This window comes from Hermetia illucens, chromosome 1, assembly GCF_905115235.1.
Source record: "Hermetia illucens chromosome 1, iHerIll2.2.curated.20191125, whole genome shotgun sequence".
NCBI classification, from domain to species: Eukaryota; Metazoa; Arthropoda; class Insecta; order Diptera; family Stratiomyidae; genus Hermetia; species Hermetia illucens.
This window is the reverse complement of record NC_051849.1, coordinates 60,081,598-60,096,330: the sequence shown is the minus strand read 5'-3', so window position 1 is coordinate 60,096,330 and position 14,733 is coordinate 60,081,598. Positions and strand designations below refer to the sequence as shown.

Genomic DNA, 14,733 nt, shown 5'->3' with positions numbered 1-14,733 from the left:
TGGACGTTGGATATCCCGTGCGACGGTGTCCATAACAAGAACAACGAGGAGTGGTGAGCGGGCGCTTCCTTGATGAACACCAACAGAGACACGAAGCGGTTTTGATACACCCGCCATACTTCGAACTTTACTTTTCGGATCGTGGTAGAGCAATTGAACCCAGCGCACGAGTTCCCACCAGATGAGTTCATGTGGTACACGGTCAAACGCTTTCTCTAGATCCAGAAAGGCAATGTAAAGAGGGCGATGCTTCTCACGGTGTTTCTCCATAAGTAACCCCGCAGCGTGTATTGCGTCAGTAGTTCCGCAGTTCTTGATGAACCCGGCCTGATTCACGGTTAATTCAACGTTCGATCTTCATGGTATGGGAAAGTAACCGGATCGGGCGGTAATTTGAACATTCTGCTGGACTACCTTTCTTTTTCCATATTGGGACAGTGGTGTAATGACATTGTATGCATTTTCTTGATCGACCTGTCGCGGGGCCTGTCACCAAGAGAGATCAGGTAGGATTTAGCATAGTAGAATAACTCTAACTATACTCTATTTATCTCTTTCCCTGATCTCAGCATTTTATTTTTGTTTTACTGAGGATAGTACAGAGTACGTTGCCTCAAACCCTCCACCTTTACCTAGGCTTGGGACCAGCATACTATGTTAATAGCATGGCGGAGTTGCAAAATTTTCCTTTCATATAGATACGTTATATGGAAGCTAGCTACTATCAAAGACTGCACTGGAGATCCGCGATGCATGTTGTGCAAAGGGAAAAAGGGAGTGGATAGCCGGCACGTTGCAGGTGGTGAAAGGTGCCATGCATATAGGAGGGATCTTAATCGTAGAACAAAATGAGGTTGATACGAATCAACCTCAACCAAAGAAAAGGGGAAGCCCGACTGCCGATGTTCTGGCTTCCCCTTGTCTTTGGTTCCGCGATCTTCGAAGTAGCAGTTGTGCCTTGAGCCAAATACGAAGGATGCTTATAAGGATGCAATTAACAAGTTTCGTGGAAAAAAACCACCTCAAGTGACGTGCCCGCGATTCTTGTTTAAAATAATGGCAATCTTTTCCCAGGACAGGAAGAAAGTAGACCTCAACCAACGGTTCAACAGGATGTCATCTCCATCCCTGGAGTGATGAGGAGGAACTGCGAAAGATCTGTGGACGAATTGGAGATAATAAGGCTCCGGGATTGAACGGGATTCCGAAGAAATCCCTGAAGTTTGCTGTTAAAATCAACCTGCTGGTTCCAAAGTACATTTGAATCCTGCATGGTGGAAGGAGTGTTTCCCATCCAGTAGAAAAGGCGGATGTTGGTTCTACTACCGAAGCCCCAAAAACCACCTGGTGCACTTCTTCATATCGCTCTTCAGTGACGCTGAATGTCAGGAATGCTTTTAACTCGGGCAACTATGGCTGGATTAAGGGCAGCCTGGCTAAACTGGGTGTTTCTGGTTACTTAGCTCAGATAATCGAAAGTTATCTCTCGGGGAGCCTTCTTTGGTACGAGGCGGACGACTGACTGAAGGAATATGTTGTGACAGCAAATGTTCTCCGAGGTCCTGCATTGGGGCCTCTGCTGTGGTACATAATGTATGACTGAGTGCTCGACCTGCACGTGCCAAAGGAGACAACGTTGGCTGGTTTTCCAAACGACCTGGTGGTAGTAATAATTGTGAAACACCCTCCGGGCGGGGAACTGTATGCAAGTGAAACCATTCATGCCATCAAACAAAAATCATCCAAGCATGGCCCCAAATGGTAAAACTGGATCTGGCGGAAGATAAGACGAAGGCGGTCCTTATTATCAATTGCAGGAAAAAGAATTCTGTCAAAATCCGATGATTATTAGATACCTAGGTAATGGTCGATGCAAAATTGATCTTCAAGGGGCACCTGAACCATCCGCGCGAAAAGCTAGCGAAGGCTAGCTCATCGCTAACAAGGATGATACCTAATATTGGACAGCCGAAATCTAGTCGCCAGCTGCTTATCGCAGGGGTGGTCAAATCCATCCTACAACACGCGGCTTTTGTCTGGCCGTGCGTATTGGCTAACACAGTGAACCAGGGAAGGATAAGTTCCACCGACCAACGGCACTGAGGGTGTGCGGGGCATATGGGACGGAATCTGGTGAGGCAGTGTATGTCATCGCGGGATGATTCCCTTAGATTTTCTAGCGGATGGAGCAAACTGTCTCTCCCGGAGGAGGGCGAACCCGGGCGAAGTGACTGCGGACTGCGAAAAGCCACTAGAAAGGAGCTATACAGGAGATGGCAGCAACGCTGGGATAACTCCACACAAGGCAACACATAAGAAAACATTTGTTTTAATAGAAAGTTCGTATGTCAATAACATTGACACCGAAATACGTATCTTCATGGAGTAGGAATCCACATTAATGAAGCACTAAATTCAGGCTTATTTCAGGCTTAATCCCTTAAGAAGAAGAGGAGTGCTCCACACAGCCTCCCACCGCATAAATTCTCACTGAAGTTGAAGTATGCTTGTATTCTGGAGAGCCTCCCGTCCAAATTGTTCAGATATCCAATTCAGATTATTCAAATATCCAGTCTCATACGTTGTTTTTAATAGATTTCACTGAAACCTATTGCAGTTATTAGAGGCAACGACTTACCCGTTTGGTTGTTATTTTTGTTAACTAAACATATATACCCATCAAATAATCAACCGAAAAACAAATGATTTCACAGTAAAAGCTTCATTTAGCAAATCCACAACAATCTCGCACTATAAAGTCCCAGTATTTCCGGCTGTTAAGAAACGTTTCTCTCATTGGAAATTTGAGTTCCGTTTCATCATCCACTCATTCCGCTGCAAATGCAGAACGTCAACTGTCATGAGCGCCAACCTAACCACGTTGACATTTCTTCTAATTGTCTGGCGAACTGTCAAAGTTTCAGTCGCTTTTGACATTTCGTGGTGATTGCGTGCGAGTGCGGTTTGTCCGATTCGCTGTCGAGTTCGAATTGTAGATTCCGAGTGCGGGTCAGTCTGTCCGAAATCAAAAACACAGTGCGCAAATGGCTGAGAGTAAGGGTTCGTTATTAGCAAAATCCGTGCAGAAACATGCAGGTCGCGCAAAAGAAAAGGTAAGTGCATTGGAAAAGTGCGTTTCTAGGGACCAATATGGAGATGGGAAGTGTCGCGGAGAAAATTTCAGTGGTCAGTGATTGGCTGCGGGATCGCTATCGTCGTCAGTGGTGAAATGTTCTCGGAGCTCTTATGGACGGTTAAAAATAGATTAGGATGAAAGTGGACTGTGATTTTTTATCTGTCGCAGGTAATTTCGGAGATGCTTCTGCCTACAACCCTGGTCACGGCCTTGAGGCCTGGAAAGCCTAACGAAGGGCTGGCCACCAGGCGTGCAAGCCTGAGAAAGTGGTGGAATGCAGTTGCATCTATTCTGCATTCCATGCATTCTTGTAGTGAGCACGGCCGCAGCGAATGTCTCGAGGACCTTTAAGGTTTACTGCTAGAAAATAAACACTCCCCCCTTGGCGCTCAAGGCCCAGGCATATCATTTTAACAGGTCAAACCCCACGCTCCCGGCTTACTTCACAATCGTTGTAATATTTTTAGTGCTTTCCTTTATTTTCATCATTACGCAAATTCTAGTCCCAGTACCCGAACGCTGGTCTTGGAATGGAACTTTATGCGGCTCGGGGACGTCCACGGCACATGAATAGTTTGTTGACGGCTATTTTGGGATTGGCGACGAATGCGGCGACTGCTTTAGCGGTTTTATACACGGCAGCTTGCAGATTTAGAGCTATCACTGATGTAGCACGGCCTGGCTGGCATGTATGGCTTCTTGGCTCAATTTGAAACGGTGTCGTTGTCTTTTGAGCTTTGTGGTCCATCCAGCCCACAAGTGTAGTGACTGTGCCTATCCATTATAGAGAAATGAACTGTGCAAAGATGGGATATGCTAAATTTGTGTCACGTTTTAAAATTAAAGCGGACACTTATAGGACTGCTGGATTTTTGTGCGTATTGGATCATTGAAATGAATCTCATCTTATCTGGGTCACTTATTGCTTATTCACGTGCGAATTGCATCGGACAACTATCATTTAATAGCCTGCAATAAACTACATGCCACCCCAAACATTGTATGCACCCGACCCGCTGTAAAATTCTCTTTCGTCGCGCCCTAATTGGATTACGATTCAGACAAGTTTGATGTGCGTCGTCTGACCCGATCACCGGCTTACAGTCGGGGTGTGCAACAGTAACTCGAGTGCAAGCACCACTCCAAGGATTAATTGAAATGTTTACCAAACAACAGTAGCAGAATATGGGGCAGATCGGTTCTACAGGTCTAGCTGGCTACCTAGGGGCTTGCGCATTGTTCGTTCCCCTGCACTTGAAGTGCACTACTCGCGGTACGTTCGCCTGCCTTCCTAGAAGAGGAAGTACAATGAAGTGTGTCATTTGCATGAACATGAATCTCCGTTTACGACTGGTTGGCGTACTTTTGCGCCATATAACATTGCACCCACGATGACTACTACACAGCCTTTTGCATCTCCTCGGTTGAAGTATGTAAAGTCTCGCAAGTGTCTCGCTCTGAGTGCTAGTTCTTTTTTAATCGACAGTAAATACATTGTGGGGTACAAATGTGGCACGTTTTAGTGTTTTGTTGTATTTTTGTAATCTGAAGGAAGTAGGTAAATGGAAGTATTTCAACTTGGATAAGACTGATTTTGATTCAAGTGGGCAGAAAATGCGACACGTTAAATATCGAGTTTTCCAAATATTGCGCGCCAATGATGGTCAACAGTCTTTTAGAGAGCCTTTCTATTACTTGGGAATTGAGCAGAAGGGTAGGGTACTAGTTGGATTGCTCTAAAAGCATTTCATCCACGATAAAATTGATTTTGGATCCATTAATTGACTCCACCATTCTCATAGATTTTCGTTTGAAAATAAAAGCAGCCACAAAAATTTCACATTACTGAGGATATTATTGGCTATCATAGGAACGTTTTCTGATACCTGTACATGTCTATAAGCTAGTTTAGTCAGTGCACCACTTACCACCATTGATGACCACCGAGGCACTATCGAATGCAACTTTCTACCGTACTTTTATCATCGTTAGCATAGCTCTGCAAAAACAGCACCAAGTGCAGTTGAGGGAGGCAGACGGAAAAGCAAATATGCTTTGGAGACCACAACACCTTTATGTATTTTACGGCTTATGTGAGAAAAAGTTTGTGCAGAAGTTGTTGCAATTGTTGACTATAGTACGTCGAAAAATCAGAATAAATAGCCTTAATTCAGCTTGTAGCCTAAATCGGAACTATTTCTTATTTTTCTTATTGATGTCAAAAAATAAATCTGCTAAGCCACCAATTGCTTACAAATTTCGAACAGCTCTAAGCTGTCATGGTTGATACGAAATGGCCTGCGAGAATTTTGTCGAAAAGAATTTTGGGTATGTTGCTTCCCGCGGTTGCAGTAAGGATTCGAATATATTTCAGGAATCCAGCAATTGAGAACTGCGAAATCACAACAATGTTGGAGGTACTTTTCTCTCCATTGCTCCACGCTCCTGTTATATGTGAGTGAAGTCTCTCAAGCGGGTATTGTACAATTATATGCAACAGTGTTCTGACTGAACAACATATGACAGCATGGAACAAGTCAGAGTTTCTACCTATACGACGAAACACAACAGGGAATGGAGTCGATTTGCGCGTGCGTGTGTTCCACACTGGAATAATTTTGACTACCCTGTTTAGAGATGAGATGAATATAGACAAGCAGGGTAACTCTGCCAAGGTAGTCGTATACAGGACAGCGCTGACTTTTTGCTCGTGGGAGTGATATTACCGGAAAGTTCAACTTTACCAAGTCTTCCTATAACCAATCCTATGCCGGAGAGGATTTAGGGGATGAAATGTTGAGAGTGAAGCCTACAGTAGGTCCGGTGCTTTTCAAAGCATCCGCCACCGCTGTTTTTAAAACAAGGTATAGGTATGCCCTACTTTTATACGCGAGTGGGTCTTCCTATTTGTCAAATTCCATTGTGGGGTATAGCTCTATAATGGTGGCTAACAAAAGTTAATTCTAGATAGTTCCTTATCAGTTTACCGCTCTTTACATTCCATTTCTTCATCTAGAGAAAGCATTTGACCGTGTCCCACACGAACTCATCTGGGATGCTCTACGACAACACCTAGTGCCAGATGAACTCGTGATCTGGATTAAATTGCTCCACTACGATCCGAAAAGTAAAGTTTGAAGTGTGCGGGTGTAATAAAACCGCTTCGTGTCTCTGTCGGTGTTCATCATGGAAGCGCCCAATCATCACTTCTCTTTGTTCTAGTTGTGGACACTGTCACAGGGGCGTCTAATCTCCAGAGCTCTCTACCCTGCTTTATGCAGATGATATTTTCCCAGCGTTTAATAGCAAAAATGATCTTGAGCAACATGTCCAAAAATGGAATGATCACCTCATGCAACACGGTCTCAGATTGAATCTAAATAAAACATAATTTTTGTCGACGGATGCCCAGAATTGAACCATTTAAATATCTTGTGTCAATGCTATTAACCAATGGAGGAACTATGTCTTGTTTCATTTATTTTTTGTCCGAGGATAAAAAGAGGTCCCGGTCCACGGATCCCTCTTTAGGCTGGGCACCCAACTTTCATACTTTCGTTTTATTGTACTGTAACAAAGAATCTGTTACCATCAGGAGCCGAATAGCTTGAATAATCAGTACAAGTACATAAACGTCCAGAGCGAGAACTGTGGTTATTTCAGTGAATGAGAGTGACCCTCAGCCACTGGAGCTCCATTTTCTTGGCAAATTATGAGAAGTACAACGTAGCGAACATAAATTGCGACAAAAGGAGTTCCACCATTGCGTCAATTACAGAACCGTAAGAAGCTATGATTTCGCTAGCGTAAACCGCTTCACGATAGCCGTAAGCCGATCTTGAGAAAGCTTTGTATAATATCCACAGAGAATATATTAGGAATGCTCTACGTAGGAAGAGCCCTCCAGAAAAACAAACAGCTATTATCTGGAAGATATATCGATGCTGCATCGGAGTAAAGTCTCAAAATAATTTGAGGTCCAAAAGATAGCCCATTATTAATAATAATAATCGTAGGCGCAACAATCCAATTGGATCAGGACCTTGAAGTGTGTTAGAGCACTTCATTTAAGGTCATAATAGTACACTACATGATTACAGTACCCTATAGGAGGCAATGTGGTCAGCATTAAGGTTACATTTCATCATTGCTACTTTATTCTTTTGTTATCGGGGACGTGCTTGAGGCTGGTGGACATGAAGGAGTTCAATGGGCGATGTCATCTTTCTTCAAACACATCACCTACGATGGTGACATTTGTTTGCTCCCTCACCGAGTTTTGGTCCTTAGCCAAATAGCTCCGGTTTTGGACAAAAAGGCAAAAAGAGCTATGAAAGCAATTTGACTGGTGCTCGTTTCTATTTGCATTAATGGGCAGAACACCAAAGGCGCTGCACAATTTGTATAGCTAGCAGCTCTGTTTCTACAGACAGCGACTACAAACTTGTTATCACTGAACGTATTAACAGCGCTAAATCCGCTTTTGCTGTTTTGTCGAAAATCTGAAATATGCTAAAAGCGATACTGGAGATGAAGAATAGACAAATGATCATCATAACCTGTTAACGGCGGAACGAAACAATGCTGGATTCCAGGCAAACCTGCACTCCCAAATAATGCAGCCACTTATCACGAAATCTGTCGAGTGAAGAACTGACTTTAAAGGTAGAAAAGGGAAACCTGGAAGAACCAACAGGTCTGTAAACTCGAGAAGTACGGAGAGCACCAAAGAAAAAAACAGTGAAGCATCTAATGACACGAAAGGAGCAGAAACTGAAGAGGAGGGAACTAACGCACCAACGTATACAACAACAAGAAACCTCTGAGAAATATCTATGCTATATGAAAGTGGCACAATAGAAGTAACTACCACTGTTATTCAGAAGCTCCGAGCTATCATGGAGTTATGTCTGCGTCATGTTCGTTTCGTCAGCAAATCGTCCAGATGCCCGCGCTCATGAAATGGCGACAGTGGGTGTGGATACTTCCCGCATTGAGAAAGGGCGCCAACTCTGTTATGGACTATGCCATCCAATAGAACCCACTATCCCAGGATGACTGACAAGTTGATCACCCTAGAACTACGTGGCTTAGAACAGTGAAAAGAGAGTGCAATTTTCTGGAAAGAATCGTGATTTAAGTTAACCCACATAAGGGCTTTTGGCACGATGTACGATTGATATTCGTAGTGAAACAAATGCTAGAGGAATTCTGGGAATACAACATTGTCGTGCACCAGATTTTTTTGGCTTCAAGGTATTATCGACTATAACGTATTATACAAAGTAACATTTGAAGTTGGAATTACTATAAATTAGATCATATGAAAAAGTTAATAATGATCAAGACATCTTACCTTAAACCCGGTTCACTGCCGAGCCTTGAAGGAGGTTCCCATAGTGAACAATACCCTTAGTATAACAGCAAACTATCAATGCCAGTTTGATCTTGGATCGAATTTGACCTTTGATGGATCTTGGCGATATTTTAGCCATGCACTGGGGCGGTTGGGCGTTTCGTTTCAATGTGTCCTTGACAAGAAGCTTTCATTTTCTTCTGAATGATCATGTGTCCAATTCCTGACAAATTTGAACAGGACTGGCTTTTTGGGAATCCGTCCTGGCACAAAATTCCCAGCAAAAGGGTGCATCTCTATTTTTTCAGCTTCTCATCCTCTGATATTTCACACTGGGTGTTGAATTTGTCGACGTGTGAATCGTCAGTTGACGTAGAAGGACATTATCATCTTCAATCAACGGTCAGTCACCCTTAAAAGGCTTATGCAACTCGAAATATGCCGTGCGCTTCGTAACAACATCACCGCAAGCCGAGCTGAGCATAATAAATGTTCAAACCGGAGATTTTCAACACTTTTTAAACACAAAATTTTCTTGAAATATTACATCCTTAATTCGAAAATGTTAGATATTGCCTTCTGTTTGTAGTTAAGTCTAAAATTGATAGACCAGTAGCTTACTACAAACTACAATTTTATTTTATTATGTATATATATATTTCGGGAGCAACTTACTCCCTTCATCTCCCCTACTGGTCTATCAATTTTATCCTTAATTCGGAAATTCGCATTTTACTGGAACGAATTGGACCTCCACAATTCAAAGAGTAGGTGGATTTCTCGAACCAAGATCGTATATGTAGTCATATTGGATAGCATATAGGGGTAGTACCTTTCGCAACTGATCTAACTTTTGAAGTCGATTAAAATATAAAAGAGTTAGGACTCACAGTGCACGCAAGAGATATAACTTTAGCGCTTATATAAAATTAAGGCCCTGAGATACTATACATCCCATCTCGTTATCTGCTCAAATAAACACCCTTTTCTTCGATGACGTGGCAATTCAATGTCATTCCTTGGCCTTCCGAAGCCTTTGCTTTCACTCTTCCCCGCCAAGTAACCATGTCCTCCAATTTTGAACAACCACAACTACCTTGCTTTTTCGCAGGCTGTGAGAGATTTTCCTATACATCCGTTCTATATATCCTGGCCGCTGGAGCATCCGAATTTTGATGAAGGTAACGACTCCCGATTCGTCATCTGAAACATAACACTTGGCCAATCGGCAGTATTATGCAGCTCATTCAGTGATACCTCTAAGATAGTCCTAATTGTTGTGTCGACCAATGGCGCTTGAACTATCGTATCCAATTGGTTTTAATGCTTCAGCTCCCTTCACGGGATCATGCTGATAGCCTTTTTTAACCTTGAAAGTGTTGTCCATCATCAACTTCTGTCTTAAGGACAAAATGATGTCGCCTTGTATCTGGAAATTCTTAACCGTTTAAAATATTGCGCATTTAGTGTGCAATTGGATGGATGTTACATCACGACAGAATACCACCAATAAAGCGTAAAACGACGAAGATTTTGTGGAATAAAATTTTTTTTTCGACCCAGTGGATTACGTTTTATATGAATACATCTTGTATTACTAATGGTGAAATCAAATGAAAAAGAAGCAATTTTTCTATATCTTAGCAGAAGTCTATGCCATCTCTGCAAAAAAATCCTGCGTAAAAGGGTATGGTTTTATTAGGTAGAAGTTCCAGGTACTACTTGCAGCTAAATATATTAGTGCTTTCTCGAAGGCTTCTATTCGCGGAAACAAGTTTTACATCATCCGCAGTCTGCACACGGAAAATAAGTTAAATTCGATCCATAATAATAATGAGCTACTACACATAAGACCGGAATGCTTAAAAATCACTGATAATTCTTAATCGAGTTCCAATCTGGGTTTTTACATGAAAATAAAGTTTATTTTTCAGCAAGTGACCAATTGCAGAAAAAAGTGCAGGTTTTAATTTGAAATATATCGCATTATTACCGATAAGATTGCAAAATATGTCAACCATATCTTCATTGCAGAAGAAAAATGTCGTATTATTGTATCTACGACCCAAAAGTACAACCAATTACCACGTAAGTCTAGCAAATGAATGTAAATTTATTGCCAGACAGAATAAATATTGGAAAACCAAGAATTCTGACTTACCAATACGTGCTTGGTCAATTCGAGCATACAATTTTCATTCTGAAATGGTGAGAAAATGACATAAAAAGATGGCCATACAGCTATTGTCTTCAAGCGCATATTGAAACGCATTTCGTTAAGCAAAAGTAACAATAAAGGCAGTTCTATTGGGTTATTTGATAAGTCATGGCTGTTGACGTAGCAGTTCCCAAACGAGCCTTTGAATAACTTCCTTGAAGATGATCTTGCCCATGCTGAGGTTTTGTGTAACCTTAAGCCTGTACCCGATAATCGGTTGGTTCTAACCCTCTAAAATCTAAAGGACCACAAATTTCGCTTTGAAACCCCTGCACCATTCTGAGATAGCTAAGCTAACGATCTATCCAATAAAAAAAGTCGATTCTGAAATCCTCCAATGTGGATTCTCCCCTTAAAGCAGAAAAAATATAAGAAACTCTTAGTTCTTCCTAATAGCATCCTGTAGAGGATATCGCTGTGAAATCCCGTTAAATCAAAGATTGAAATAAGAAATGTAATATGATTTTCGGTTAGATAAATTGCATCGCAGGTTGCTGAACATTTTTGGGTGGCCCTAACTGGCAGGCAATATCAAGCTGCAAATTTCAGGCATTTCTCCGTAAACGTGAAAAAAATGCTCTCTGAACTTTAGAAATATCTTTGACTACGAAGATCCATCTAAAATCTAAATCTATAAAACATCCTCGCTGCGGAAGATCTGACGCAAAAGTGCCAAACGTATTTGAAGGTGATGCACTTACCTTCTCCTTAAATTTAGACCAGAGTAAAATAACTATTTGGTTAGCCTGCGCGAATCAACTCAAAATTAGCATGTAACAATCAATAAGGACACAATCTCTTCAATACGTAGCTCCATCCAAAAGAAAGTTGAATTTCGGATAAAAACCAACAGAGCTCAAATATCTGCCACATTCTCCCTATATCCTATAAACTAGTTGATCGTACTTAGGAATGCGTTAGTGGGAAATGTTCAGGCTGATGCCTCCAATGATTAGCACAGGTATACGATGCATTCACACCTCCAATCAGTGGATATGGATTCTTATACAGCTGTAGTTGTACTGTATTTTCAACCGCACTCTTAGAATTTCTTAGCAACTATAAAACAACATTGAAGTGGTTTCAGTAAATGACCTTCAATGAAGGCAAGGAATTGGTGTTAATCTCCTTGAAACTGTTTCAAACTCTGGGCAAGCAATGTTGATTAAACATTGTCGATGGGTACTAAAAATTAAACAGCATTAGCAAGACATAATGAACATCAGCGGAAATTAAATGAATCAAAAATCCAGTTCTCCATCGAGTATATACACCGAATAATTCATATTACTTTTCGCGGTGAATATTAAAGAGTTTTCATTCTAAATAAGAGTTCCTTGTGTTGGAAGTTTTGATAAGAAAATAATAATAATAAACCGAAGCTAATGGAAGGTACGATAAACAAATATTTACAATGCAACGAATAACAGCGAAACAAACAAAGTGTTCAACATGGAAACTGAAAGTTGTTTTCTTTCTTTTTGTTGAAAATTTCTCCGAATTAGTAAAGAGCAAATAATGATCAACTGAAGATGAATGGAAATTTCAACAATATCCGTCAATGTAAGCTAGAAATTAAGATTCAACTTCACGGGTCGAGATATTTGCAGAAGAATCCAAACTAAGAGATTTTATATAAGTTATACCATAAATTATAATCATAAATGTTGTCATATCAGGATTGTCTTCTACAATAAACAAGTCGGAAAACGGAAGCTCGGTGCTTTAGGTGCAAAAGATTTTGTGTATTTCATTTTTGAGAATATTTCGTTGTATTGTCTAAGGCACGAAGTGAACTAATTTGCCCCACTATAACTTTGTAAATAAAAATTCGATTCCCTTCAAACTCTCCAATATCATCCCTTACATTATTAGTGGTCCTTGGATGAATTATAGTAATAGATTATTATTAAGATCGATATATATCCCATTAAAGGGCGGTGCGGACATCTAGTTTTGTTAATTTTATCATAAATATTAAACTTTTTGGTTACTGCTACGATAATATAGATAGTATTACTCGTAAAAAAATCATTAGATAAAGAAACTGGTGCTTAAGTGTGAACGGTTGCGGGATGACTGTTCTATTTGTATTCACTTTAATATAATGCTCAGATTCTATATATACATGGTTGCCACTCATCCTTTGGTGTATAGTGTGTCAACCACATCTACGCGCTATCGTACACAGTCGAAATAGACGAAACGTGCTTCAGCTCCTTCCAGGACATCCCGGGACACCCGCATTCCTCTTCTACTGTGCGACCAGCATGTCGGCTATCTTAGGATAGTGGGTTGCATTGCACCGCGGATTTGCACCCTTCCTTTGATCTATCCAGTGCCACTTCCGCCTTTTGATCACATCGCCAACGGGTGACTGTTGACCTGTGTGCCAACCAAGTTCTTTGTTCGAAATAGTATCAGGCCATCGTACTCCGAAGTATTGGAGCTGTTGAGTAACAGAGGGGGGGAACACTTTCCCTGTGCTGTTTCTATATAGCAACACAGAGTGGACATTAGCACAAAACAGATTCAACTTGATCTTGGTGTTGGGATAACTGCATTTCTAGATTTTAGACAAGACAACGAAAGTTTATCACGGCTAATGCGTCAAACGGCATCTACATATTTCGGTGCCAACCTTCGGCACGCTTTCTAAATATACAAATTGATCGACGTCGTGCTCGATGCTCGACCCATTAATGCAGATAAGAAGATTGGACTCTGTCAGAGTGAAAACCTTGATTTTTTTGGTGTATATTTTCAAATCAGTAGCCATTTGGCTGTCCATTGTTGTCCATGATCCGGTGAGAGGGCAAGCAGATATCATCAGCATAGTCAAAGTGTCTGAGGAGAAGTGCATTGAATTCCTTCATATCCTCCGAACAAGGCGGAATGAAAAACATCACCAGTAATAACAAGAAATAATCTCGATGACAGAATGCAACCTTGATGGACTTCGCTTTGGACCTCAAACTCCTCTGAGATTTAATCTCGATACAGCGATACAGGGACATTTTGCGCCATCATATGTCGCTGTGGTAATAACTATTATACTTGATTTTCCGAATTTCCCTCCTGCGTAGAGGATACACTCCCTGTTCACGCTGTTAAAAGCCTTATTTAAATAAATGAAGAGCAAGTAAAGGGAAGATCTGAAATCGGTCCACTATTCCAAAGTGATCCGTGTGTTGATGTGGTCAATGCAGGAGGACCCTAAGCGGAAACCAGCCTGCGCTCTTTTGATTAAGCTTTCGTGATGTTCTTTAATGCTTTACAGGATTATTTTAGCTACTATTTCTGGGGTGGCAAGGTGTACACTGATACCCCACCTTTTCTTTAAGTTTGACTTATCGACTGCCACTTCCGCCCCCTAATTATCACATCTGCCCGTAGTAGGCTGGTAGGCTCTTCGTTAAAGATTTTCTCATACCAGAGTACACCAAAGACTTGGCAGATAAAGGTACTAATGATGGTTTGGAGGCTTTGAGTAACAGTGGTGGTCACTTTCTATGTGCCGCTAATGCAGAAAATAAGAGTACGATGACCAGTCAGACTGAAATCTTTATTTTTGTAGTCCATCTTTGCTTGGATGTTTTTCCAAATCCAGACCCATTTGGTCATTGTTTATGATCCAGTGAGAGAGCAAACAGATGTCATCAGGTGTTTGAAGAATGATGTCATAGTCCGTTGAAATTCTCCATGTCTTCCAGACAAAGCACTTTGGACTTCAAATCCATCAGAAATTTCACGTTGATTCACATGAAATCTGTTGGCATCATATGCCGCTCTGATAATAGCGATTAACTTCCCCGAAATGCGCCTCTTGGATAGAGCATTCTAGATAAACTTCCTGTTTACGCTGTAGAATGCCTTCTCGAAATTGATAAAGAGCAGGTAAAGTAGAGATCTGAACTCCGAATACCGTTAGAAAATGATCCGCAGTGAGTGAGCTGAAGCACACTTCAGCGAACCGGCAGCGATGGCGCGTAGACGCACTATGTTGAATTTAGAGGATCTTTA

General features: G+C 41.3%; 1 protein-coding gene across 4 annotated transcripts in view; it reads left to right on the top strand.

Moving 5' to 3' along the window:
* The first annotated feature begins 2,919 nt into the window (after positions 1-2,919).
* LOC119656273 (amphiphysin) overlaps positions 2,920-14,733 on the top strand; it is a 102,465-nt gene continuing 90,651 nt past the window's right edge. For all 4 annotated transcript variants that reach the window (XM_038062732.1, XM_038062708.1, XM_038062716.1 and 1 more), the window contains exon 1: positions 2,920-3,113. In XM_038062732.1, coding sequence (XP_037918660.1) covers positions 3,045-3,113 — 69 coding nt within the window. In that variant the 5' untranslated portion in view covers positions 2,920-3,044. The remainder of the gene's footprint in view (positions 3,114-14,733) is intronic.